General features: G+C 38.1%; 4 protein-coding genes and 1 pseudogene across 6 annotated transcripts in view; 1 reads left to right on the top strand and 4 right to left on the bottom strand.

Moving 5' to 3' along the window:
• Window positions 1–292: 292 nt before the first annotated feature.
• The window catches only part of LOC126804158 (embryo-specific protein ATS3B), a 116,573-nt gene continuing 93,522 nt past the window's right edge, over window positions 293–23,343 (bottom strand). The window contains exons 2-4 of the mRNA XM_050531935.1: window positions 1,492–1,640; window positions 1,290–1,397; window positions 293–882 (exon numbers count right to left, since the gene is read on the bottom strand). Coding sequence (XP_050387892.1) covers window positions 559–882; window positions 1,290–1,397; window positions 1,492–1,611 — 552 coding nt within the window. The 5' untranslated portion in view covers window positions 1,612–1,640 and the 3' untranslated portion in view covers window positions 293–558. The remainder of the gene's footprint in view (window positions 883–1,289; window positions 1,398–1,491; window positions 1,641–23,343) is intronic.
• On the bottom strand, window positions 2,377–5,207 carry LOC126804129 (xyloglucan galactosyltransferase XLT2). The gene has a single exon (XM_050531905.1). The coding sequence runs from the start codon at window positions 4,537–4,539 to the stop codon at window positions 3,076–3,078; it is 1,464 nt and encodes a 487-aa protein (XP_050387862.1). The 5' UTR covers window positions 4,540–5,207; the 3' UTR covers window positions 2,377–3,075.
• Window positions 6,959–12,723, bottom strand: LOC126804132 (cytochrome P450 704C1-like; annotated as a pseudogene).
• On the bottom strand, window positions 14,013–15,211 carry LOC126804160 (CDGSH iron-sulfur domain-containing protein NEET). The gene is made up of 2 exons (XM_050531938.1): window positions 14,758–15,211; window positions 14,013–14,304 (listed from the first exon to the last, which is right to left on the bottom strand). Exons 1-2 carry the CDS (start codon window positions 15,030–15,032, stop codon window positions 14,202–14,204), a joined length of 378 nt encoding a protein of 125 aa, XP_050387895.1. The 5' UTR covers window positions 15,033–15,211; the 3' UTR covers window positions 14,013–14,201.
• On the top strand, window positions 16,967–22,384 carry LOC126804121 (K(+) efflux antiporter 5). 3 transcript variants are annotated; one of them, XM_050531895.1, is made up of 20 exons: window positions 16,967–17,262; window positions 17,531–17,574; window positions 17,667–17,734; window positions 17,868–17,952; window positions 18,064–18,125; window positions 18,404–18,479; window positions 18,645–18,719; window positions 19,075–19,146; window positions 19,262–19,345; window positions 19,444–19,512; window positions 19,599–19,676; window positions 19,781–19,869; window positions 20,058–20,154; window positions 20,253–20,306; window positions 20,483–20,578; window positions 20,703–20,891; window positions 20,985–21,062; window positions 21,512–21,556; window positions 21,627–21,725; window positions 21,962–22,384. In XM_050531895.1, exons 1-20 carry the CDS (start codon window positions 17,031–17,033, stop codon window positions 22,001–22,003), a joined length of 1,734 nt encoding a protein of 577 aa, XP_050387852.1. In that variant the 5' UTR covers window positions 16,967–17,030; the 3' UTR covers window positions 22,004–22,384. The 3 variants fall into 3 exon arrangements, with proteins under 3 accessions (XP_050387852.1, XP_050387851.1, XP_050387853.1); XM_050531894.1 differs by having other exon boundaries at window positions 20,250–20,306; XM_050531896.1 differs by having other exon boundaries at window positions 20,250–20,306; window positions 21,627–21,786.

Genomic DNA, 23,343 nt, shown 5'->3' with positions numbered 1-23,343 from the left:
GTATCGGTAGACTACTAGCTACTCGGAAATATGATACAAATAGAGAGAATAAGTGGATCAATACATGCACATTGCTCCTACTATATAGTACAATTGGGCAGCACTAGATTTGGTCATTTGGACATTTGAATGCCTTGATATAGAGTAAGACTCTAAATATGAAAAATAAGTAAAAATATGTGAGTCACTAATTCATGTTACAATACTCTTGGCCGGAATGTGTAGTTGGAGAGAACCAAAATTATTCTCAAAAATTGCGGAACGAATGAGAACTTGTAGGAACTATTACGCATGCACCAAATGTGTGTTCCATATTATTCAAAATATAATTGACACATGGAGTGAAATTTAGTTGAAAATTGTTCTCACCCATCCACTTTCTGCATGAGCTACAATAGTATGTGCTCGGAAATAAGATCATTCAATGTTAAAATGAAACCTAACAATGATCGCTTCTCACCAAATCCAAGGTGAAAGACTAAATTTCTTCCTAAATTACTTACACTAGAGACTAGAAAACCTTCAGATGAAGCCATTATACCAATGGCAAGTACAAATCTACAAGAGAAGCGACACAAGAAGCCCAACTAAAACATATACAAACCATCCATAAGCACATTGCCGGTGTGAAGAGGAACCATTCTGACACAAATTGAATCCATACCAAATGTCACTGGGAATGAAGGTGTTGTAGTAAAACGAAACAGCCCTGGAATTATGACTAGAGATTTTCACACTCTCTGGTTTCCAACCATCTGGTCCTGTTCTGTAAAGATAGACATAGCAGATTTGATACGCACAGGGTCCGTATATCTCAAATGTATCCGTAGAGCAACTCTCAAACGTTTTCGAGGATGGATCATCTAGCCGCGGTGCATAAATCTGTAGCAACAAATAAATCTGAATTCAGCTGCATATCCGACCAGCCTCACAATCCCTTTTTCAGCAATGGAGTATAAATTGTGAATTCAAACTCATGACCTCAAACGTAGGGAGCGACAAAGCTTGTATTTTGCACTAGTATCAGGTTTAAGGAAGTACACAAAAATAGTGTAATGTTCTTTTGAAAATTCAGAAACCAATTACAACACAATCTATATATATATTGGTTCTTCTCCTCCACACTAATTTTCATAGCCACCATATAAAAAATTCCAGTAATTACCCATTCCCGTGATTGGTAATCCCTAAACTTGATCCTATCAAAGTTTCATAATCAATCATCTTCTAGGGTCTGATATAAATGAAAATTAAAAGGGCCAAAATTACGATTAATGAGAGAGACAAACCTGGTTGCCATAAACATCCCCAAACGAAATACTGATTTGATCCCTTGTATACCTCGTTGATGAGCAGCTCGTGGTTATATCCACGGTATAAGAACAACTCCCACCGCTCTATTTTCCACGAACAAAAACAATTGAAGCTTTTCAATGAAAATTTTAACAACAAAAAAAAACGAAAAGAAGAATTAATCTTATTTGGGTATACCTGTACATGACTGACGTTGAACCCTACGGCGGGTTGGGGTTGCAGGATGCTCAGTTTGGCTTTTGAAGGCGCGGGGACGAAGGCGACTATGAGCAGAAGAGAAGCGAGCGCTTTGATCATTTTTGCGGAGGAGTCAAAGAGCCATTGGAAGAAAGAGGAGGGAGATATTTATGGCCATGAAGACAAAGATGAGGAGACAAATCCATCCTTATAGGGGGATATAAGTATATAACCTTCTCTTAATATTAGTTTTAGCCGAAACCAATTGAAAATAATTTACCTTTGTTTTTCAAATGATATAAATTTCCTATATGCAATCCCAATTTTGTCAGTTTCAAACCATTTATGCCTAAAAGTAATTTATTAGATAAGTTGACTATATTAAATAGAGGATGCTAAATAGAGGATATATAATTATTACAAATGAGAACGTCAAATACAAAATCCTCCGTTTCATACCCAAAATGATTTCAATCACGTTTAGCATGGGCGTTTAATTATATATCCGAACATTTTTATGAGGTACACGACTACAAGCTTCAAAGGACTATAACCCATTTTGATGTGGTACAAGACTACAAAGTCTTCCCATGACTATGATTCAGTACAAGGTCTATATCAACACACATAATGAGTCGAATCAATCTCCTTTGATCCGATATTGTAGCTTTGGTTGGCTTGGAAGGTCGTGCGTTACCGCAATTTCGCACTAAGTGGACAAAAAGATGGTAAGATTCCATTCATTTTTTCTCCCTTTGTTCTCCTTTCCTTTCCCTCCTTGTTTTTTCCTTAGAACCCTACAACAAGGAACGACTTGGCCCATTTTGCTCCTTTATCATCTTAAAGACACCACCATCATCCGCTATATAGATACATAATTACATATTCACTATCAAGCTACTCTATTTATTAGCAATTCATTACATTGTTTCCTTTAGCTATTCTATTACACATTTATATTCTTGCAATTCAATCATATTATGAATACATATCAACAAACCGATCCCACTCCTTCTATAATTGGTGGCCGGCAGATAGCAACACCAAACACTTCATATCTCTCCAGAATCTTCATACTTTGCAATTCCACCACTACTCAGTTTCACAGTTTTCAATACTCCGGAACATTATTGAACTACTCATGTAATCATCACCCAAAAATCTTTATTTCAGCTTATTGTGAAAACCTCTATCATCTTCATTATTCATTTTCTATAATGCATGCTATACATGTTACATACAAAGAAGAAAAGACACGAGACCATATCACATAGGCCATGACCTACCAATTCTAACCCAACATTTTAAGGACCACACCAATGGGTGGCACTTGAATCATGGGGATCATCTTCAGAACTACACTAATTTCCCAGCAACTAGAATTATAGTTCCATATTTATCTCTATATTTCCTCTTTACCAAATAAGCTATAGTAACTACCATAACTGCTAACAGCTTTTCCCATCTGCCCATATCAGCTTTTCCCCTGCAGTATAGGAACCCTCATCTATATAACCCTCACTTTATATGCCACAGAGTAACAAAAAAAAATTAAATAAAATAATTTACTTCCCCTATTTACCCTCATTTCCACTTGAACCCCCACTCTCCTTGCTCCTTGAACCTCCTCAACACCCTCTCAAGGGCAATGTCAAAAGCGTCTTTTACCGTCTCCAACCCCTCCTGGGGTTTTGCATACAGAAAATTCGGGATGTAATCGATGACTTTCTCCCTCATTTTCCTCACCTCTTCCCTACTGTAACCGGCGAGCACGTTTTTAATCGAGGCGGTTCCGTTTTTCACCGAGTTCCGATCGATAAAAACCGAGTAACTATCCGGCTCGCCCGGTAAAAACCACTCGTACTGGAAATAAGCGGTCCGCTTCCAGAAAAAAACCGGGATCGAACCGGCCACCATGCAGTCGAAAATCGACCTCCGGGTGAAGCTGTCCCCTCTCGGCTGGAGGCAGAAGTCCGAGTCGAGAAAGGTTTCGAGAATCGCCGACGTGCCGTTGGAGCATTTCGACCCGCTGCAGTCCACGACCCGGCACGAGTCCGACTCGCTCTGGCAGTGACTCAGCAACAGCCCCCGGAAATCGTTCCTGATAAGGCTGCGTTTCGCCCCTGCAAAACAGAACAGCTTGGAGCGGTTACGGCCCCTGACGAAGCTCTGCCACTCGGTGACGTCAGCGTCGGTTCTGGGGTGGAATCCAGTAGGGTAGGGAACACCGACGTCGAAATAGTCCCAGGGGTTGCGCTCGATGAGGAGGCGCGTGATGTTGCGCATTCCGGGTTTGTATATGCAGCTCGAGCCCCAGTCCGGGTCTTTAGAGCGGCGGAAGTCCCAGGTGATCCGGCCCATGGTGATGAAGTGATCCCAGCCGTCGGATCTCTTGTAGTATGGTTGCTCTCTAATCCAGTTCAGCATCATCTCGCAGTGGCGATCGCGGTCCTGCGCGGTGGAGGTGTTGGACCATAGGTACTTCCCGACGGCGAGTCCGACGTAGAACGGGATGTAAAACGCGGTGGCGTTCTCCGGCGACATGACACGGCACTTGTGGTGCATGATCCGGTTGTGGAAGATCACCTCCGAGACAAACTGGTCCGTCCAGTACCACGCCGGAGCTAGACTCTCCGGCACGACACCGGCGATCCCGGTGGCCGGCTGGCCGAAGCCGTCGTTGGCCAGAGCGTCGCAGCGGGAGCTCCAGGGGTTGAGGTTGTCGCAGTTATGGAGAATCTCTTGGTTGAGGCCTTTGGGGAGGTCGTAGACGAAGACCCGACCCGAGCAGAGCTCGTCTTCTTGTTCGGGTTGGAGGACCGACCCGGAAACGGGGCCGTACGGCGGGGGGAGGTCTTGGCGGGAGAAGGGGCGGGTGCCGAGAGTGAAGAGGAGTATGACTTGGAGGGAGAGTATGGCCATGAGTAGCCATGTCCTTGGGTGGTGGATGAGCTGCTTCAAAGAGCTGAGTAAGTTCAGCGGGTCTGGGCTTTTGGGCCGCTTCTGTTGGAGCTCCGGCAGCGGCGGCTTTTCCGGGACGAGTAGCATTCCGGCGAGATGAATAGCCGGAGAAAATGGTGGGGTTGGTGATGGGAGAGGAAGTGGGTGGTGGTTTGTTTTATTGGGAGCGGAGAGCAGAGGGGAGGGGTTTTGTTGAAGGCTGTGAAGGACTGAGGAGGGGCGGCCACGTGTGCGGTGGGAGTACCGGAGCTTTAGGAAGAACCGACAGAGCGTGAGCCTAGTAGAGGAGTGGCACGTGGAGTGTTGGAGTCGGTGAACCAGCTTGGTACTGTTGGTAAAAGATTAGTCCAAGGGTGTTTAACCCTCTTAATCTTGCTAGATTTTCTCCCCTCATCCCCTTAATTCTGTTACCGTTTTAGATTGACGGAATTTCCTTTACTATGGTTCACAGCCGCAATTGTAGTTGAGAAATGGTCATCATTAATTTCGAACTTTTTCTCTCTTTATTTTCATCAATTACAGGAAACTACGAACAAACGATTCAGTGATATATTTAACACCGATGTGGTTATGACTTTATGAGAGTGAGAGTTCCAAGCCGGTGAAGGGGGCACATGCAAAAGCGTGAAAGGTGCGGTGACTACGGAGGTGGGAGCAGCTGGAAGGGAACGCCGTCGTTTTTGAATTGGTACTAGGTATTACGCAGCTAATTTGGCGCGTAGAGAATTTGGCTGTATATGGAGAGCTGGAGCGATGGAGAGTTTTTGGGCCCTTTTTGGTGTCGAGTTTGTGTGTGTGGGGGGGGGGGGGACTGTAGCTGCCGACAAATTGTAGTCATTCTACGAATCTACGGAGGCTTCACTTCATTACTCTGCAAAACAATTTTGATTTTACTGTACATAATGCATGCAATTTATGCAAACTCTTATAGGTTTTTTTTTTCAGAAGAAAAAAGAAAAGATTAAAACCCCCATTCTATGAGACAAAATAAGGAAATAAAGTTGTAAGTTGGTCAAAGTCTAGCTTGTATAAGTTGTATTATTTCATAGTTGTTCATTGATTAATATTGATCAAATCTTATCTATGTTCGATCCACAAATTGAGATCGACATAATGTCATGGAACTACTCATTAAATGAATACGGAACAACATATAGAGACCGCTATTGTTTGGAACATGTTTTATTGCCGCTACATATAGGACAACTAAAATTGATCGATCTATCCATCTTGCGAGATCATAAAGATTAAATTATTTTGAGTTAAATAAAAAACATGACACATTTGTGTATTGATTCATCAAAATTGGTCATGTAAGTAATGATTCTCATAATGAAATTTCGTCTTTAGATTCAAAGCAAAAATGAAGTACCAAAATGTCCAAAATTGTGCTGAACAATTGGCATTTTCTATACCTATTGATTTGCATCAGAAGTTATAGTATTCATAACTATACTAAAACCTTATTTATTGAACTTCGTTAACAGAAATATATAACGTACTCCATCAAATGGTATCTCATGAAACACATGATGAATCAGCACAAATTAAGGTTGACACACAATTCAGAACCATGTATGCATCTTCCAAGTCCCAGCCATGTTCTTTATTCGTAGTTGCAATCTAAAATTTAACCTTTAAACTAACCCATATAGGACCATTTTCGATGGCTTTGTCAACTCCTAGATTGGATGCCTGAATCATTTTCTATTAGAGACCTAAACACGGAAGCACCTTAGTCATTTAGAATAACTGAATAAGGATGCATAAGATCTTACAACTAATACAAGTATACAACCTTCGAAGAGATGACGAGTGTCAACTCGAATAACACTAGTTTAAAATCTCAATCGTGTACTCAGAAATGGCTTAATTTTTTTTTTGTTATAAAGGAATGACTTGACGTGATCGTAAGTCTTACACAACTAATTAGTGGAGGTTTATACAGAGAAATATATAATTTTCTCGAGCCATTTTACGTGACAGGTTCTTCAATTAGTTTATTGGATTTTCGCGGATGGAGAGTCTATTTTACCTTATTTTCCATAAGATAAGTTTCTGATCGATAAGCTTTCATACCTGAACTTTTTCATGAAACTTAGCTGTAAATCAACGTGGACTCTGGTTCAATTTGCTTGCTCTACACGGATTGATCTAACCAATTCCAGCCAAACAGACCGTGGAAAAATTCCAAGTTCTGTTTAAGGGGTATACAATCTGGGACAAACTGGTGTGAAAGCAAATTAAGTATAAAATTTAGTACTATAACGCTGATTAAATTAAGATATTACTATATGTTGCTTTTGCTTCTGAATTTATAATGCATGGCCTGGTAAAATAGACTGTTTGTTTAATTAAGACAGTGCTTTGCCTTAATCATTGTTTCTTAATCATTAGTGGTGGAAAAGGACACTTCTTTATAAACCGTACCACGTACTCATCAAACGGCTTGGTGTAACATGAATTGGGGCTAGTGAAAGAAGTTTAACATAACATTCTAGCATGATTACACTCTTGGAGAAGCACGAACATGAAGACCTTCACTGATATAGAGCGTGATCATTGTCTTGTATTTCACAACGTTTTTCTCGTCATCAAGATTGAATTTGTAGCTACTAAGAAGTATAGCAGAAAATGTTTTCATCTGGATATAACCATACTCTTTTCCGAGACAAATTCTTGGACCAGCCTTCATGATAAAATGTAATTAGCTAGTACTCCCATGATCAAGCAAATACTATTTGCTTTGTTAGTTACATTGAAGGCCATGAATTTGTAAGGGGTCTCTTCTCGGAAAATGCCATTTTCGTCGAGCCATCTCTCTGGCCGGAACTCTTTCGCATCATCGCCCCATATGAACTCCATCCGACCCATTGCATAAGGTAGGAACATCACCACTTGGCCTTTGTTGATACTATATCCATCTGGCCAGGTATCAGCAGAAAAACAAACCTTCGAATTCTATGAACGAATGAAAAGATCAAACTCATCAACTGCAACATAATGTAAAATGGGATTTCGACCATATCAAGGACCGCGAAATTTCTTAATATTCAGTACATATATGCCATTTTTTTAAATACAATTCAAGTTACTATGTTAAATTACCATTGGAACTGCAGGATAGAGTCTCAACGTCTCAGTCAAAGCCGCATGGAGATACTGCATTTTTTTAAGGGCTTCTTCAGTAAGGTTAGTTGCAACTTCATCAGCGCCTGAGCTATTATTTAGACCTGTTGCTTCTCTAACTTCTTGTGCAATCTTTTCTTGTATATGAGGATGTTTAGTTGTTTACACATCATATAAAAAAACCATGAAAGAGCAGAACCAGTTGTGTCTTTGCCGGCAGCAATAAAACTGAGGACCATGTCTCTCAAGTACTTTGGATCAGTCTCTCTAGTTTCAATAAGTCTAGAGATAAAATCCCTTTTCTTTAACTGCATGCCAGTTAACCTCAACTTATTAGTAAACGTTAATTACTTGAAGCGCGCAATCAATACAAATATCAATTAAATCTATAACATATATAAAAGGAAGGAAACTCACAGGTAGCTCATTATCTTCTGAATTTTGGAGAGTTTCAATCTTTCTGTTGATTAGTTTGTAAACAAATTGATCCACCACTTTTATATTCTCTCTTATCGCTGCTTCTGAACCAATGTTTAAGAACCGTTTAATTTTCCAGAAGATATCAAAAACACGATAAAGGGTAGCTCCGTTTGAGTCATCAGCAGCATGTGAAAACATAATACTTTCTTCATTGTCTGTACCAGACATGGTGTCTAGATCAAAACCGAGTAGAATCTTGACGATTGAATCCAAGGTTGATTTCATAAACATATCCTTCCGTCAAAACGAACATCAATTTATTAATCGACAGCAAGACAAATAAAATATACAACGTACGTAAATAAAGTGCAACATAATACGTGATCTTTGAGACATTGCAAACTTACTTGGATATCAATTGATTTATTGCAGCTTGCAGCTCGATGAATTATGCCAGCAAGTTTCAGTCCATTTCTTTTGAAGATTTCACTGCTGAAATCCCTAAGAGCATATGCACCCATGTTTAACCATCAGACCATCAAACCATCAATTTAATTGCCTCCATCAGTTACTATTCACTGTAAATTGCTTTTCTGAGCTAGTTTTTATGCAGCGGTGCAACTCCGTCAAATTAGCAATTACTATTCATTGATTAAATATTTTATTTTTTGAGATTTCATATATGATAATCAACCAATTGCTAGATGACAAGTGGCATTTATTTGATATCCTTATCACCGAAATAATTTTATAGATTTTCGATAGGATTTCCGACCAACCAAAAGGTGACACGTGTGTGTTTGTCGGCCAAATAATTTCATTGGATTTCCGATAGGATTTCTGATAAGATTTTTGACGAATGACAATTCGACACGTAACATGATCTTCAAATTCTATGATCTGAAATTCACCATAAATAAGCTGCATCACCCATTCTATACTCACTCAATCTTCACAACTCATTTCTAAATCCTCAAAAACACATTCTTCAATTACTTCGCCACATTCCCCCATCACTATAATGAGCTTCTTTCGCAAATTGTTGAAGCAGAGACAACAACACAGTCAAGAAGATGCTGAGATGATGGATGCCATGGTGATGAACACGACGATGATGATGGCACATCTTGATAATTCAGATGAACCACAAGGACGCGGTTCACGTCCTGGCCGCTCTCCTAATCACCCCAGAAATAGGGTATCTGGGGGAATTAGTCTCATGGCAGATTACTTCATCGAGCGTCCGATCTTTAGGGCAGAAGAATTTCGTCGGAGGTACCGAATGCACACCCATTTGTTCAACCGCATCATGACGAAGCTCTGCAACCACGACCCTTATTGGCATCAAAGAGAAGATGCCACTGGACTACTAGGGTTGCTGCCCCAACAAAAGATGACAGGTGCCCTCCGAATGTTGGCGTACGGCGCAGCTGCTGATCAGTGTGCTGAGATATGCAGGATGGGGGAATCAACTACACTAGAGTGCATGAAGAAGTTTTGCCAACAGGTGATACATCATTTTGGTGGCGAGTATCTCCGTGCTCCAACAGAGACTGACCTTAAAAGGCTTCTTGCTAGAGCTGATCAGCGAGGATTTCCAGGAATGATTGGAAGCATTGACTGCATGCATTGGGAGTGGAAGAACTGTCCAACCGGATGGCATGGGGCTTACAGCGGCCGGAAAGGTCGTCCCACCATAATACTAGAGGCGGTGGCCTCGCATGACACATGGGTATGACATGCTTTCTTCGGTGTACCAGGAGCTCAAAATGATATTAATGTCCTTGATCAATCACCTGTGTTTGAAGGGCTCATTGCCGGAAACACACCGACTGTGATGTTTTACGCCAATGGTAGACGATATAGCAATGCTTATTATCTCGCCGACGGAATATATCCAAGGTACTCCACATTTGTAAAAACAATTCCAAACCCTGAATCACAAGCACAAAAACTATTTACAAAGAAACAAGAAGCATACCGCAAAGATGTAGAGAGGTGTTTTGGCATCCTGCAATCTCGTTGGGCAATCATTCGACATGGAGCTCGGTTGCATAGGAGTTCGACACTGAAAAACATAATGATAGCTTGTATCATATTGCATAACATGATTGTAGAGGATGAATTTGTAGAAGAAGAATATGTCGAGCCGGAAGAAGAAGATCTACTAAACTCATTGGCTGCAAGAGTTTATGATGGGCCAGTGGATCCTCAGGGGGTTCGAATTCCTTTTTTACCAGTGGAAAGAGATGGACGGAACCAACATGCATTTTGGGATCGTATTGACCACCTCGAGTCAGCTTATATCCACAACCTTCTTCAGAATGATTTAATGGAGCACAATTGGACTTTGGAAGCCAACCAACAATAATCAATTATGGAGTTTAATTTGGTATTATCATTTTATTTGGTATTGTAATTTTATTTGGCGTTGTAATTTTATTTGGTATTGTATTTGATATTGTGCAATGTAATAACTTGAAATTGAGAAACATGAAATTTATTTCATATAAAAATAACTTGAAATTACATCAAATAACTTGGAATTGAAAAAAAATAGCAATAACACAACATTACTCTTCATCAAAGTGAACATAATAAGCATCACTAGTGTTACTACTCTCATTCATTTTACCCATGATATCCGCTTTCCTCTTTGTGTGCCACCTCAATTTTGTCGGGCTCATGACACTCCTATCCATTGCCATAATTTTCGTTTCTTCTTCCAACTCCAACATAGCATCACGTCGGGCCAACCTTGCTTCCTTTTGTTTCTCAAGTTCTAAGCCCTCCCTAGCTAACCGAAGGGTCTCCTCATCTCTTCGCATGTTAGCCTCCATAAGTGATTTTTGATTACATTGCATATTATGAAAAATAGCTAAAGACATCTCGTCTTTCTCCGTCATACATTTTTTCCCCTTCTTCTTTGCTTCCTTGGCCGCTTTTATTCCCATAGGTCTAACGGGGCTTGAGGGACGGGGTCTCTCTTGGTTCGACGACGGAGTTGTGAATTCGTCCTCACCATCCAAGTCAATATGCTCATCCGTGTCAATATGCTCATCCGTATCATGTTGCTCGGGAGAACATGGAAAATTTCGCTCAAACGGAGAAGAAGTACTACTTGTAACCGTCACAAAATGAGGATGACTCAACATTGCTTCATAACAATCTTTCTTGTTAAATTCTTTTTTCATATCTTTGAAATATAATGATTGAGCTTGAGTTTCCTAAAAATAGAAACGAATATTAGATTTATAGGAAAATTTAATGTAAACAAAAATTTAATATGAAGAAAAAAAAATAACAAAACAAGAAAAAAGAATTTATTAATAGGAAAATTTAATCTATGTTAAACAAAAAAAATATACATGAAAAATTGATTAGACATACCTCATCTACCAAATTCGTCCCGCTAGCCGCACGGCTTCTTGCTTTGCTTAATGCTGTATGCCACTTCTTGAGCATTTTCTTCAAGCGCGGAAAATGTGATTCAAGCGCACATTTCGAGCGAGGACCTTGATGAGGATCTTCGGGGTTGCCACACCAATTTTTGGCGTAATCTTCGTAAACTTTCTTCCACAAATTATCCTTGCATTGATATCGGCCGGTGATGATGCAAGTGGATTGTCGTACCCAAGAAACACATAATTGCAACTCTTCGGATGGAAGCCAACCAGAACCCATTTGATGAAAGGAAGATGGAAGAGAGGAGATGAAAAGAGAAGTGGTACAAATTGTGAAGAATATGATGAGGTATTTATAGGGAAAATAATGAGTAATTTGTACATTTTCGGAGTAATTTGAAAAAAAAAAAAATTTGACCGTTGGCTACGCAGGGAGCCGTTGTACCAGTCTGGCGCCACGTGGCAGCCTGTAACTGGCCATCGGCTCTGCAGCTGTCGGCTATATATTTTTTTTAATTTTTTTTAAAGGCCCGTGTAAAACACGCGCCAGATTCAAAAAAAAAAAAGAGAACGCTGGGCGCCCACGTGCGCGGGTCCCAGCCTTTGCTGCCAATCACTCCGGCAAGCAAAAGTTGCCTGCCTGCTTGCTGGTTTGATCATTTGACATGGGTCCCACTCATTTATTGCCTCTTCATTTTGCACGGCTGCATTGGAATAGAGCAGCAAACAAGCAAAATTTATGCTTTTTGCTATGATGGTGATGCACGGCTGCATATGCTCTAAGTACTTTGGTTGAGAACTGTGAACTTGATGTCTTCCTCTGATGCAGCCATTTATCTCCATCCACAGCGAAGATCCCATCGCCCAAAGAATCAGACAGAATGTCATGCAGGTAAGACCCCTATAAAAAAATGGTGCACTTAAGCCTTGTGATCAATCATTTTGAAATTGAGGCACACTCTTATGTTCTGTTCTTATAAAAAATTGGACTTGCACGACTGGCCTTTCCGGTTGACCTATAACATACCTTGCCATAGTTAGCAAAGTTTGTTTTAAACACGTATTCCACATTTGCAGGATCTGCAGTGTAGACCACAGTTCTGAACAAGCCAAGCATCCTGTAAGTTTTGTATTTGCATGTAAGCTCAGTCATGTAATGGTGTACCCTGTGGAAGTTAATCAGTTGGTGTAAGACAGTTCCGGCGATCGGAGGGTATCTCTTGTTCTTCTCCCGCGCAAAAAATACTGCTACAAGAATAAGTATTGATAAGCTTATTGCTGTAGGAGCTAATAAAGGCAGAGTGGAATGAATATCCATGACCAATATACTTATGTGATCGATATTGAAGATGATGATGTTTTTAGATCGAACAAGAAGATATATACAGCATGCAATAGATATACTGTATATGTTTTCAAATGCTGCATGAGAAGAGTATTCAAGGGGTTGTATTAATTATTTTGAGATCGGTAACTACATTGATATGCTATATTTTCCAGTAGATCGAATTGGGCAACTTCTCATCAGACTTTCAATTTTATAGTGTCTCATCAGGAAGGAAGGGTTCGTGTCGTAGTGAACCTTCGCAAGGGAACTGCACGAGTCACTAGTATACTAACTTCATTTGGATCAATAATGCAATACGTTTTGTGTGATGTGCATCAGTGCATGTAACAAGTAACTGAATTTCGACACAAAAACCTTGTGAGCATTTGGAACTGATATCTCCACAATTTTGGTCCTGCAGCAATGTATTTTTCTTCTTGTACCATATTGTTCCACCATAATACTTTAAAGTTTACCCTGTACAGCATTATTTAAGCAACTTACAGTTCTTTATGCCACTAATATTTCACCTGCCGTTATGTGCTTGAAATGATGATGAATTATGGGCATGCCTAACTGCATGCAAATGCTAAGCAAAATGATGGTGATATCTCAAATTTGCAGCACCAATTTGGTGGAAGCAGCCGTCTATTTTTATTAGAATGCTGCCCTGAGTAGCGGTTAGCAATCGAAGACTTCTCCGGAAAAAAGTTAAGTGTGTATAGTTCAGGACTCAGAAAGCTAATTAGGTCTCAACAAGGATCAATATTTGCTACTGAAACGTTGTTCAGCAAATAATCTGAAAGAAGCTAAAAACTGTAGCGAGGTTGTCTGAGACGCAATGGAGAGAATTTTCCCATTCAGTATTGAAGTGACAGTGTCATTCTCTCGATCAATCCCATATTACTTTTGAGGAATAATGACAATTGCAGATAGAATAAGATGCGGGAAGCTGGAGATGGCAACAAAGTCGACTTAACCCCGAAGAAAGCGCAGGCCATTTGGCTAAAATTTTCAAATATTCAGACTCTGTTACTTCCTTACTATATCAGAACATTGATGAGCAACGCAGTGAAAGAACAATCAGGTATCTGGGAGTCGTTGATCCTCAATTTATAGTACTTTATGCTCTAGTGAAAGTCTATAGTTGTGTGGAAGGCATTTTCTGCATGACTGATCAAAATCAAGATAAGACTTGGTCATTCACACTTTCATTTTTGTCCACTGCTCAGAATTGCTGAGACACCATTTTGAAATATGAACAAAACTAAAACAGACACTAGGAAATAAACAGCACATAGATCTTTATTCAAAATCTCCAACAACTATTCAAAATGTTAACAACATATTATAAATAATGCATCGATTGTAGCCAATATCATGAACAAATAATCTACAAGATGAGCCTCCAATTGATTCTCAAACCAGATACCTCTTCTATCACAGTACCTCCTCTAAATTCAAAAGCTTTACTCCTTCTTCAAGAGCAATGGCCCGACATTGTCACCCGTAGCTTTGTTGTGCTTCACATGGCTTCCATCACACAAGGGGAAAGTCCCCGACCTCCAACACCTATACATAAACACCCACAAAATTACTGTCGTTCATTCAAGCCTACCATTCACGACATTAATCAAAAACATGCCCAAATTACAATGATCTTCAGTTTGCTCCAACTCCATGATTGAGCCATGCCAACACTAACACTCGTTTACGACTAAAAATCCCCAAACTAAGTTCAATAAGAAATTGCCAAGTTAGCTATCATCGTATCAACTCCATCGATAGCCAATTGTGGAACCAAGAAATCGATCTTTCGTAATCCAACAATATACGATAAACAAGTTTAATCAAATCCATCAATGCAAGACTTGACATTAAGCCTAGAACTAGAAATGCTACAGCCAAGTTCAAGTACTCCTCTTCAAAAAAAATTGAGCACTACAACAAAATGCTTATACCTCATTTCATCTCCAAAAATTCAATCTTTCCAGACTTGAACTAAACCAAAGTAACTACTTTTACCTGCAATAAGGAGTGAGGGGCTTAGCGAGCTCAGTGACCACAACAGAGTCCACAACCTTCGCTTCAGTCTTCCTAATCTCCGGGTTGATCGGCTGAACCTCCGCCCTCACCACCGCAACAGTCTTCTTCCTCCGGCTGAAGTCAACGCCGGAAGGGCAAGCGAGGCGGTGAGTTCCGAAGGTTGTGGCTCTTGTGCTGCCAAGACTCGGACACGGGCCCGAAGATTTGACGTAGCCGCAAGAAACCAGACCGGTGGTTGTGATAATCGACGCCATTGAAATATGTCCCTGGGAGTTTTGGGTTTTTGTTGGAGTGATCGATTGGTCGGTGGGAGACGAGATTTTTATAGGAGGATATAGAGAGAACTGTGGATGCCACGCTCCATTTGACAGTTGTGGGTGGACGGCAGGTGTGACACGTCGATGCGTCGGAGATGTGGGATTTGTGTGTCATCGGCCCAATTTGCTGGTTTGAGCTTTGAGCACTAATCTTTTATTGGACGTGCAAATATTTGACGTGACAATTTAGTGTTGGAAATTGATTATCTCTTCTTGAGTCTGACAATAAAGATGTAATGAGACATGCCAATTACATAGTTACTAATGTTATAGGTAGGGAGGACTCAGAGAGTGAGAAATTTAACCAAAACCCTATGGTTTGTACTTTGTGGTTTTGGATTATATATTTTGTGAGTTTCTATTCATATTTTTAAAAATTGTATTTAGATCTCTCTGCTTAACAGATTTCTAAAAAACTTTTATAAATTACTAAAATGTTATTTTACACATTATTAATTTTTCCAAAATGCCCATAATTTAATATTCAATAGAAATCCTTTTTGTTTTTGAAAAACTTTCATACCTCATATTTTGCAATTAAACCTCTTAATTTTAAAATTTCACAATCATACTAAATCAACAAATTAACTATAACAATACAATTATGAAATCATAAACAGATTAGAATGAATTATAACATGTTCTTCGATCAAACTTTGGAGATGACAAGAATTGAGTTACTTTATGGAAGCATGATTAATTATTGATATTGGAGCAAAATGATCACTTGATCACTCATAATTTCTAAGAGTAATTTCAATGGGTCGGTTAGAGTTAACAAAATGATGTCTGAATGAGTACATAACACGTTTATGCTTCAATTTCCATTGTCTTCATTTAATATCTTCCGTTCTTATTGAAATTGTTTGGTAGGATATTAAGAATGTGAACTTTATTGCCACATATTACTTAAATAAATGTTTATTGCTATTTTGATTTATTAATATATGTGTCTTTATCAATAATTTTACGTGAGTTGAAAATGTCAACACAAATTTTAAAAAAGGGTGAAGTACAAATATCATTTTTGAAAGTATGAATAAGAACTCTCATATATTATAGTGTTTAACTTTCTCAAAAAGAAAAAAAATACTTGAACTATGTTCATCATGATCTAAATGTATGCTATGGTAGTTTAGGTCGTTCATTTTCGGGTTAAATAGAATATGACTTATGCTATTGCCGCACTTCCTGGTTGTAACTTGTTTTTGTGTTACGAATGACACCCACATGTCGGCGACATTGACTGAACACCTTAAATTAAAAGAGTTTTTTTTTTCTGTAAATTTATCAATGAAAACGTGTATAATTCTACAAGTCTCTTATAATTGCAATGCTTAATGATAATAAGGTCTAATTGATTACACCCCATCGTAATGTTTGATTTTATATTTCCTAAATCCTCCATTCCAACTACAGAACCAAAATTCTCAACTCTATCCACTGTAAATTGTATTGTGCGATACATGTTTTGGACAAATACTATTCAAATACTATCCAATATTTGAGGGAGTGTAGTTATATATGGGTGAATTACAATGAGAATGTCATGGTTTAGCAAACATATATTTAATACTTAAACATAACAAGCACAAACACAATGATACTCGCTGCAATGAAAAAAAAAATTGAAATGTAAATCATAATAGAATCTTCAAGATGCTCGTTCACGAACAAAAACATATAACGACCACATGGAATCACGGCTCCCTCTATCAGAAGCTGAAAAGACAACAGTACCCCCGGATGCATACGTGTCCCGCGTTCATACGTTCAGGTGATGTCCCGATCCCGCCAGTACCAACTAAATTTCCCGAATTAATAAAAGGCTTCCTTTTTTCTCACGCATTTCAAATTCAATTCAATTCTTCTCAACCCTAAATTCCAGAGAGAAAGCAACACTCTGCGATTCGATCTTCACCGGCCACATTTTCGATGGCGAAGAGAAAGCGCGGCCGGTTCGTCGGGTTCGGGTTCTGTTATTGCGTTGCGACGCTTTTGATTCACGCCACGGTTTCGTCTGCGGTGAGATCCGATAAGGAAATGAGGGAGAGGTTCTACGGCACTATGGTGAACTCCTCCGCGCCGGAGAGCAACGACGGCACCATCGCCAAAATGTTCGATCGGGTTCTCGAGAAGGAGTTCTCCGATAACGATCAGCCCGAAGGTTACTTCTTCTTCTCCTTCAGCTCTAGCTTTACATTATCTAATTTTGTAGCTTCAGCCTTGAATTTGAAATTGAAATTGAAATTGAGAATCTCAATTTGATTGAGTTTAGGTTAGGCGAGTTAAGTGAGGCTGTGGCTGAAGAACTAAGCAGATTATTATTGAAAGCAGCGTTTGTTTTTGCTGAAATGTAGCTTTAGTGATTTAGGTTTCGGAATTATGTGGTTTAGTGTTAGCTAACTTTTTCGTTGGCTTTCGATTTTTATTAGGATCTGATAAAAGCAGCTTTAACAGTAGTGTGGCTGATCAACAAGTAAGTTTTGATTACTTTTAATTTGGTTTTATGTAGGCGTTATCTGAATTTTGAACATATTTATTATTATTTTTATTCGGTGATTGTTTCAGGCGGTACTGGAGACTGTAGCTAAGATCACTCATGAGAAGGGAAATAAGAATGATACTCAGGAGAATAAGTACGTCGATGTTATAGTAGTCTAAGTTGATTGTGTTGTGACAAGAGGTTAAATTTATTACAGAATGAGATCGGAGTTTTCGTCGCTTTGGAGTTGTAGTAATGTATACTGATTATTTTGCTTTGGTTGTCAGCGGCACAAAATCTTATCAGTTTCAAGGTGTTTTCTCACTTGAGAATGAAGACTCTGAGGAAACAACAACCTTGATTGACAAAAAGGTTTTTTTTTTTCAAGTGTGTTTATTTACTTTTACATGTTGAGAGCTGTGGCAGGGACTTTCAGGAGTAATTGCTTATCTTTAAATCTGCTATCTATTTTTATGTTGATAGGACAACGTGTTCGTGATGTCGAACAAGAAATCCAAATATCCAGTACTTCAAGTAGATTTGAGGTATCGTGAAATAGTCCTTTCCTGATTGTGCTACACATAAATAGTCCTGGAACTGAGTTGGTTCTTGATTGCAACAAAAATGCATTACCAGAGATGGAAAGAACATCTTGGTTAATTTGATGTTTTATGGTTCTTGCATTACCTAAATGACCTAATGTTTCCTCAATTGAAAATCATATTTTGTAGTTTTATGACAAGATGTCAATCATTGAGTTTCTGAGTTTTCATTTTACTTCTTGGTGCATATAATATATAGCTGACACATACCATTCGTGCAGGTTAATTTCTGATCTGGTGGTTATCATAGTTTCTGCAGCCATTGGAGGAATTGTGTTTTCTTGTTTGGGGCAACCAGTATGTTTTTTAGATCTTAGTCTCTGATTTCCGGCTGTTTATATTTTTCACTCATTTGTAGCTTAGTGTTTATCTATGTTTAGTGATGCAGCTATATATAATTAACTTGTTCATTTGATGCAACTCTGGTTTATTATTTTTCTTTTTTATGTGTATATATAATAGGTGATTGTGGGGTATCTTCTTGCGGGGTCTCTCATTGGACCTGGGGGTCTCATGTTCATCAGTGAAATGGTTCAGGTATGTTCGTGTGAGTATGATCACTTCGAAGCTCAATTCTTTATTGATATGAGAGTTAAAGTTTCTAGAAGGATTTACTTTTTCTCTTCCCACAATATTGTAGCTCGAATCTTCTAATGCTGGTCATTTTCATTATGAGATTGTGTTATGCATATCACATTAGTCTTATAAGAAGAATGAGTAAAATGATGCTTAAGTGCCAAGTTGTCGTAAATAGCCTAGATATAAAAGAAGAAGAGTAGAACAAAACAATACTCACTTTCTGGGTAATCTCCGTGTAACTTTATCTAAAGATTACCCGTTATCACAGCTCTGGTAACAATATTTTAGTGTAATCCTTTCTTATTTGCTACAGGTAGAAACTGTTGCACAGTTTGGTGTTGTATTTCTTCTTTTTGCTTTAGGGTTGGAGTTTTCTTTGGCTAAGGTATGTCTAGCTTTGGAAATTTAACTTCATTCTTGTTTTGCTGAAAAGTTGTAAGAGATCATACATATCCTAAGGAAGAGATGAGAATACCCTATGTAACTTTTAATTGATGCAGTTGAAAGTTGTTGGCCCCGTAGCTGTTCTTGGAGGGCTTCTTCAAATCTTAACATTTATGTTCTTGTGTGGCATAATTGCCGGGGTATAGTTTCTACCATACTCAGTCTTATTATTTGGTTTTTCTTAAATACTAATTCGTATTGAAATGAGCACTGTGCTTACCTTTTGCTTCTTTTGCAGCTGTGTGGAGCAAAGTTGTCTGAGGGAATTTTTGTTGGCTCCTTCCTCTCAATGTCATCAACAGCGGTGGTACGTTTCTGACGATTAGCTACATTGCAACTTTTGTTCATTGCTATTTTTGAATTAACCTCAGTTCTTGTTTTCCCTTTTACCAGGTGGTGAAATTTCTAGCAGAAAGGAACAGTAATAGTTCTCTGCATGGTCAAGTTACAATTGGGACGTTAATATTCCAGGTAGGTTATGCAAGTGAAAGCTTGAATGTCAAATTTATTGATAAGTTTTTACATAATAAGGCTATATCTGGAGCATATCCATTTGTATTCTCTGGTTATTTCAGGATTGTGCTGTTGGTTTACTGTTTGCTTTGCTCCCAGTTTTGGGCGGCCATAGTGGTGTTTTCCAGGGGATGGTTTCAGTGGGGAAGTTGTAAGTCTGCTTTGTTGCCTTCTTAATTGCACTTTTTCTTTTATCACCATCTTTAATTGTTTCTGCTCTGTGCTTGTTTTGATGCCATAACGAAAGTGTGAATCTCTTTTCTCATATTTGGTTGCCTTAATCAAGTTTACCTTCATTCCGAAGTTGTTACTTATATTTGTATTTTGTTTTTACTTCAGGGTGCTAGTCCTATCATTATATCTTGTCGCTTCATCTGTATTGTGTTGGTCGTTTGTTCCTCGCTTTCTGAAACTGATGATGAAGTTGTCCTCTCAAGTAAGTTTTGCTATTCTATTTGAGCAAGTTAGTTACCTTCTGGAACCTAGATTGACTACAACTTAATTTGTTCTTTTACAATTCATATTCTGAAGCAGACAAATGAGCTTTATCAACTGGCTGTTGTGGCTTTCTGCTTGTTATCTGCATGGGTAAGTGAACTAATCTGTGGTTATTTATCAAAATTGTTTGATAATGAAATGCCACTTTTGGAGCCTGCAGCTTTAGATGTAAGAACTTAAATGTGGTTCTATTGTAGGGATCTTTCTACATATGTGTGGGAAAAAAATACTGATTTAATAGTTGTGAATCACTGTAATCTTTTCAGAGCAGCGATAAGCTGGGCCTTAGCCTTGAGTTGGGTTCATTTGTGGCCGGGATTATGATATCAACCACTGACTTTGCACAACATACTTTAGATCAGGTACTCATCTGCGTTTTTACTTGTTACCTGAGATAAATGCTTTATTGATCTTCTCTGGAGAAAAGAAAGAGAAAACATATATGGAATAATTTGTTGTTGAACATGGTGGTTATCTGCATTACAGGTGGAGCCAATTCGTAACTTATTTGCAGCTCTCTTCCTTTCAAGCATTGGAATGCTGATACATGTACATTTCCTGTGGAGCCACGTGGACATACTTCTTGCGTCTGTTATTCTAGTTATAGTTGTAAAGACTGCTGTTGTTACTATAGTTACTAAGGCCTTTGGATACAGCTTCAGAACATCATTTATGGTAAGTTCATTTGAAATTTGGGCGAATATCTCATTTGTCTCTGACAAACTTATTAAACAAGTCCAAATATCAAGATTTGATTACTCTTAATAGGTTGGAGTCTCACTTGCTCAAATTGGAGAATTTGCTTTTGTTCTTTTAAGTCGGGCCTCCAACCTTCATCTAATTGAGGTAACTTTTTCCTCTCTTTGTCAGTCATAGTTTATGCAACATTTGCACATGTACAACTGTAATTAGTTTTTTTGTTTGTTTGAAAAGGAATTTGGTTCTCTTAAAAAGCATAGAAGATTTCAGTGAATGGTTAAATTTTACTATCAGGATTTTGTTTGAACACAAAGCTGTTTTTTGTTTTTCTTTTGAACACAATGCTGTTAGCAGTGCGGAATGATGAAATGAAGTTCATGAAATTTTTATTGCAATATAAGAACTTTAAGAAGATACCTTTTGTTAACATGCACTCCGACATTGAGAAGTTAAAGTTTAACATATTTAAGATGCAATTTGAAATGTGCTTAGTTTTCTGTTGGTACCCTGCAGTTATCGGCTGTATACACCAGATCTGGCTATCAGTTCTCATTTAGTTTATTGTTGTTTTTCTTTTCAACAAAATTTTTCTACAGGGGAAGATGTACCTGCTTCTTCTCGGAACAACAGCACTTAGCCTGGTAATTCTATTTTCATTTTCCGTGAAAAATGAATTTCCCTATCAATATACTCACCTAGAATGTTTTACAGGTTACGACTCCTCTCTTGTTTAAGATGACTCCTGCCATAATGAATTTGGGAGTTCTTATGCACTGGTTTCCTGCTGAAGTTACTATAATACATAATGAGGTCTCTATCTTTCCTCCTCTCTGAGCACATATATGCATGGTGACACACACTTGCAAGGACGGTATACCTTTTGAGTTTAAACTATTAAGTGATATTCATCTAGGGTGCCTAAAATTGAATTATTCTCTGTTGTTTGCTGGATACACTTGGGACACATAAGAGTGCCTAAACGTATATTTTATTTCTGAAAGCTATCAAAACTTTTGAGTCTCAGCTTACATTTTGCCAACTTTCAGGAGAAAGTTTCGATGATTGAAGCACACAACAGAATATTGTGACCTCTTCCGCCTATCAAGTGTCTGATTGTAACTTCACGACTCAGCTGTATGATGTGGGAATATCAGGTTTGGAATTCACTGGCAATTCTATAAACCATGCAGATGACAGATTTCCCGATATTAAGTTATCTTGGAGTTATCATTCTTGGAGTATAGCGTTGCATGGCTCTTGTTTTGTACTCTTTGAGCAGCTTGTAAATAGGATTCTATCTAGGGATCTTCTTCAAGTGTTATAGATAGTTTATTTGAAGAGGGTTACAGCATATACTAGAGTTATGAAATTGTATCCACGAAAGATTGGAACTTCAGAATCAAATTTTGATGGATAATTAATACCAATCACTGTTCAGTGTTCATTTGCAGCATCATTGTTACGGCTCTGATATACTGCATTTATCTTAAGGCAAAAATGCCGATTTGCACCCCAAACTTAGTCATAATTGTCAATTTGCACCCTGAACTTGCATTTGAGTCAATTTACCTCTTAAACTTGGTAAAAATTGTCGATTTGCACCATATCCGTTAAATTTAATGTTTTTCATCAAATTTTAAGTCACATGTTATGCATTTGAGGGGCAATATTATCATTATATATTTATTCATATTTAATAATGAAATAAATTAATAAAATTACTTAAAATGAACACTTGTTACAATTTTTTTTTCGAAACATGTTATTGATTTATATATTTATTATTTTACGTGATATACTATGTTAAAAGATTTTAGAAAAATATAAATAAATACATTGAAATTAAAAATAAATGTGTGTTCTGGGAGAATTACTATTCTACCATTGTGTGTGTCTTAGACTTATTAGGTTTATTGTTAGAGATAAATTTGCATCTCTGTAATAGATTAGAACTCCGAATCCTATGGGATTGTAGTTATGTAATGCCTATATATAGGCCCCATTATCAATAATTAAATGGTTACGTTTTGTTCCATTACGTCGTTATTATTCTCGTTTCGTTCCTCTTCCAACAATGTGTATATATATATATATATATATATATATATATATATATATACACAACACACTATATTTGAATGAGTAAGTATGTTGAATATATAATTCGAAGTAGGATTAAGTATGTAGAAAAAAGATGTAAATAAATAATTTGATTAAAAAATAATTCTCATTTTAAAGAATATTTGTATTTGTTTTTAAGAAAAATATAAATAAAAAATGACAACATTACCCCTCATGTGCATGACATTTGACGCAAAATTGGATGAAAACAGTTAAATTTAACGGATGTGGTGCAAATCGGTAATTTTTACCAAATTTAGGAGGTAAATTGACTCAAATATAAGTTTGGAGTGCAAATTGACAATTT

This window comes from Argentina anserina, chromosome 7 (assembly GCF_933775445.1).
Source record: "Argentina anserina chromosome 7, drPotAnse1.1, whole genome shotgun sequence".
Taxonomy (NCBI): domain Eukaryota; kingdom Viridiplantae; phylum Streptophyta; class Magnoliopsida; order Rosales; family Rosaceae; genus Argentina; species Argentina anserina.
This window is presented reverse-complemented; position numbering and strand designations above follow the sequence as displayed.

Bases quoted from the DNA above. Each gene is read 5' to 3' on its own strand.
- LOC126804129 (XM_050531905.1), bottom strand. From the start codon at position 4,539: ATGCTACTCGTCCCGGAAAAGCCGCCGCTGCCGGAGCTCCAACAGAAG.
- LOC126804160 (XM_050531938.1), bottom strand. From the start codon at position 15,032: ATGGCGTCGATTATCACAACCACCGGTCTGGTTTCTTGCGGCTACGTC. The intron at 14,305-14,757 runs GTAAAAGTAGTT...GTTTATGTATAG, and splicing joins CCCCTCACTCCTTATTGCAG to GTGTTGGAGGTCGGGGACTT.
- LOC126804121 (XM_050531894.1), top strand. From the start codon at position 17,031: ATGGCGAAGAGAAAGCGCGGCCGGTTCGTCGGGTTCGGGTTCTGTTAT. The intron at 17,735-17,867 runs GTACGTCGATGT...TTTGGTTGTCAG, and splicing joins AATGATACTCAGGAGAATAA to CGGCACAAAATCTTATCAGT. The intron at 19,147-19,261 runs GTATGTCTAGCT...TAATTGATGCAG, and splicing joins TGGAGTTTTCTTTGGCTAAG to TTGAAAGTTGTTGGCCCCGT.